Below are 2895 nucleotides of genomic sequence, written 5' to 3'. Positions count from 1 at the left end.
ATAACATAATGGATATTTGTTTAGCAAAAAGAAAATATTGTCTATATTTATACTCCTATAAAATGAACAAGATATGGCAGGTTTGAACGATCTTTACCATTCACACGCCTTGATTATATGGCTGAAATCGATAGTTGGACCACCCCGACATTTATAGAGATTAATTAATTCTCTCCCCCAAAACCCACATATTGTGGAACCAACAATTATTACATGCAGATCACCAAGAAAATAGTCCATTAAATGGCATAGTGGCATTGCATGCACGCAAAAGATGTCAACCTCTACATGAAAGAAAATATTTTATGGGGTACAAATATGCATGCCCAAGAAATTAGGGAAATTTATCCGGCTTGTTTGCATGGATGAAAATTGTTTTTATCTCTACTAATATAAAGCATGAATGTGGTCGTGCATCCCCTCCCTCCCCTCCCACCAGCATCACTAAAAAATGATCACACCCTACAAAATCGCCCAAAAAAACAAGAGAAGATTCGCACGAAAAAACCACTATCCCCACGCACCGTTCGTAGCCCCCCTCCCTACGCTGAGCGCAAAGTCTCTGCTCTGCCCCGTGCGCGCTAAGGCCCTCTACTCCATGCAACACTCACATTGTGGCCCTCTGCGTGAATCCCACCCTCTGCCCCGCATGCCGCTCGCGCTGAGTCTCTCCACACGAATCATGTCCTCTACCCCATGTGCCGCTCGTGCTGAGGCCCTCCTCAACTAATAGATTGATGTTAGATCATATTTGATGCGAATAGGATTTTTCCGAGTAATGGTATTTATCAATGCAGCTTGCACAATTGCCCAAGAAGATGTAATGTGTGGACACTCGGTAATCTAAAGCAAATAATCTTATTGGTGCTTATTTATCATTTATCCTGACAATTTTAGGACAAGTTAAGAAAATTAGAAGCAACCAAGATTTTTTCTATAATGGTACATAAGTCTATCAATGAATCATAGTAATTTTAAATCTAGCCGCGCAATTTGAGCGGGTAATTTTGCTAGTCTTAGTAAGTAGACACATATGTTTTTGGAAGTTCACGTCATGAGTTCCGAAGATAGATGTGCATGTTTCGTTTAGAAGAAACTCACATAAAATCCCTATGTTCTAAATAGTCATAATATGGGATTGATCACTGTCAATCATGAGGACAAACTATTCTTGATCCAGATTTCTATGCAACAACTTTGGAGCAAATGGGAAGAAAATTGGACCGAAATAACAACAATTCCATAAAACGCCCTATAAAAAAATGACGACACAAATATCTAAAACTGTTGCATCTGAAGATGAATTGAAATATAATCAACGAAAGCTATTTCATTTCTCAAACAAACAATTGTATGTTTAATTAAGTACGGCATGTGCAAACCATAAATCTCACCAATATATTAGTTTCCAAATTAAATGATTTATACAGATCACCATCGATCCATGAGACAATGACTTGGATGCATACTATAGAAAACAGAACATCAACAGAATCGGGAAGAAGTAACCTGTCTTCTAAATAAAATTCACCATTTGAAAGGAGAAAACAGGGCGTAGATACATCGGATGAAAGGAAAAAAAAAGTTTCCATCTGATATTTATATATGCCAATATGCCATAATTAATAGTATGCATCCATTGCATGATCCATGCAAAAAGAATATGCATGATTCAAATCGAATCTTAAATCAACAGTAACCCTAAATCCCTCCCAAATGTCACCACGCATTCCTATAACCCAAGAGAACTCTAAGAAAAGGAAGATTAGGAGAATTTTTTTTTTCTGGTGATAGATTTAGTACAAACGAGTCGGAAACCCTAGTAAGCTTATCTACCTTGCTGGCTTACTAGCTTGCTCCCAAGCACATGCATGCATGAGCAGAGGGACCGCCATGGATGCCCTCTCCGAAGCTTTAAGCCGGCCAAGATGCTGGCAGCAAGAAGTTTTGCGCTGGTCACTTGAGGAAGAGATCAAACCAGAAGGGCTCCGGCTCGTCCCACAGCAGCGCCGCCGCATAGTCCTCCTCGTCGTCGTCGTGGTATCCCCACCCCGCCGCCGCGGCCGCCTCCTCTGGCGTCTCCGCCTGCGTCTCCAGTGGCGTTGAGGAGCCTACTGCGGGCGCGACGGTCGGCTCCGGCACCGCCCGTGGCGGCACCGTGGACGCGGTGGCCGTGCTGGCGTAGTACAGCGGCGGGGGCGGCTGCTGCTGCAGGAGGTGGAACTGGAACTGCTGGTGCTGGTGGTGGAATGCCGGCGCGGCGCCGGCGGATTGCTGGTGGGTCGGTCGCGGAAGGAGCGGCCGGAGCGCGGGCGGCGCTGATGCCGAGGAGTGGAGGTGGGAGCGCGGCGTGGCGAGCGAAGGCGGCGGCGGGGAGGTGAGGTTGAGGTGCGCGCGCGGGCCGTAGAGGTGGAGCGCGGCACGGTCGTAGGCGCGCGCGGCGTCCTCGGCGGTGGCGAAGGTGCCGAGCCACTTGCGGGAGCGCTTCCGGGGCTCGCGGATCTCCGCCACCCACTTGCCCCAGCTCCGCTGCCGCACGCCGCGGTACCGGAACTTGCCGTTCTCTGGCCCGCCCTTCGCCGCCTTGCCCTTCCGACTGCCGCTGCTGCTTGACGCCTCGGCCGTGGCGGGGGACGGGTTGTTGGGTTCATCCATGAGACAGGGCACTGGCGCTGGTATTAGAGGAGAGAGAGAAAGAGACAGAAGTGGGATGGGGAAGAGAGAGGAAGGGGTAGCTGTGGTGTCCTTTGGGGGGAGAGCGCTAGGATGGAGGCCGAGGTGGATGTGCTTGGCGGAGAGGAGCGGTGGTCAAATATAAAGGGTAGAGAGAGAAGAGAAGAGAGTACAGACTCTACAGAGTGCTGTACAGCGAGCAGGCTGTGAGGATGCAGGGCA

General features: G+C 48.4%; 1 protein-coding gene across 1 annotated transcript; it reads right to left on the bottom strand.

The window, feature by feature from the left end:
- Nucleotides 1-1956: 1956 nt before the first annotated feature.
- Nucleotides 1957-2655, bottom strand: LOC133927937 (ethylene-responsive transcription factor ABI4-like). The gene has a single exon (XM_062374260.1). It carries the CDS (start codon nt 2653-2655, stop codon nt 1957-1959), a length of 699 nt encoding a protein of 232 aa, XP_062230244.1.
- Between the last annotated feature and the right edge of the window lie 240 nt (nt 2656-2895).

The sequence above is a fragment of the Phragmites australis genome, chromosome 9 (genome assembly GCF_958298935.1).
Source record: "Phragmites australis chromosome 9, lpPhrAust1.1, whole genome shotgun sequence".
Lineage (NCBI taxonomy): Eukaryota > Viridiplantae > Streptophyta > Magnoliopsida > Poales > Poaceae > Phragmites > Phragmites australis.
The sequence above is the reverse complement of the archived record's forward strand: the minus strand, read 5'-3'. Positions and strand labels throughout refer to the sequence as shown.

What these genes read in the sequence shown, in the direction of transcription:
- LOC133927937 (XM_062374260.1), bottom strand. Translation starts at nt 2,655, where the DNA reads ATGGATGAACCCAACAACCCGTCCCCCGCCACGGCCGAGGCGTCAAGC.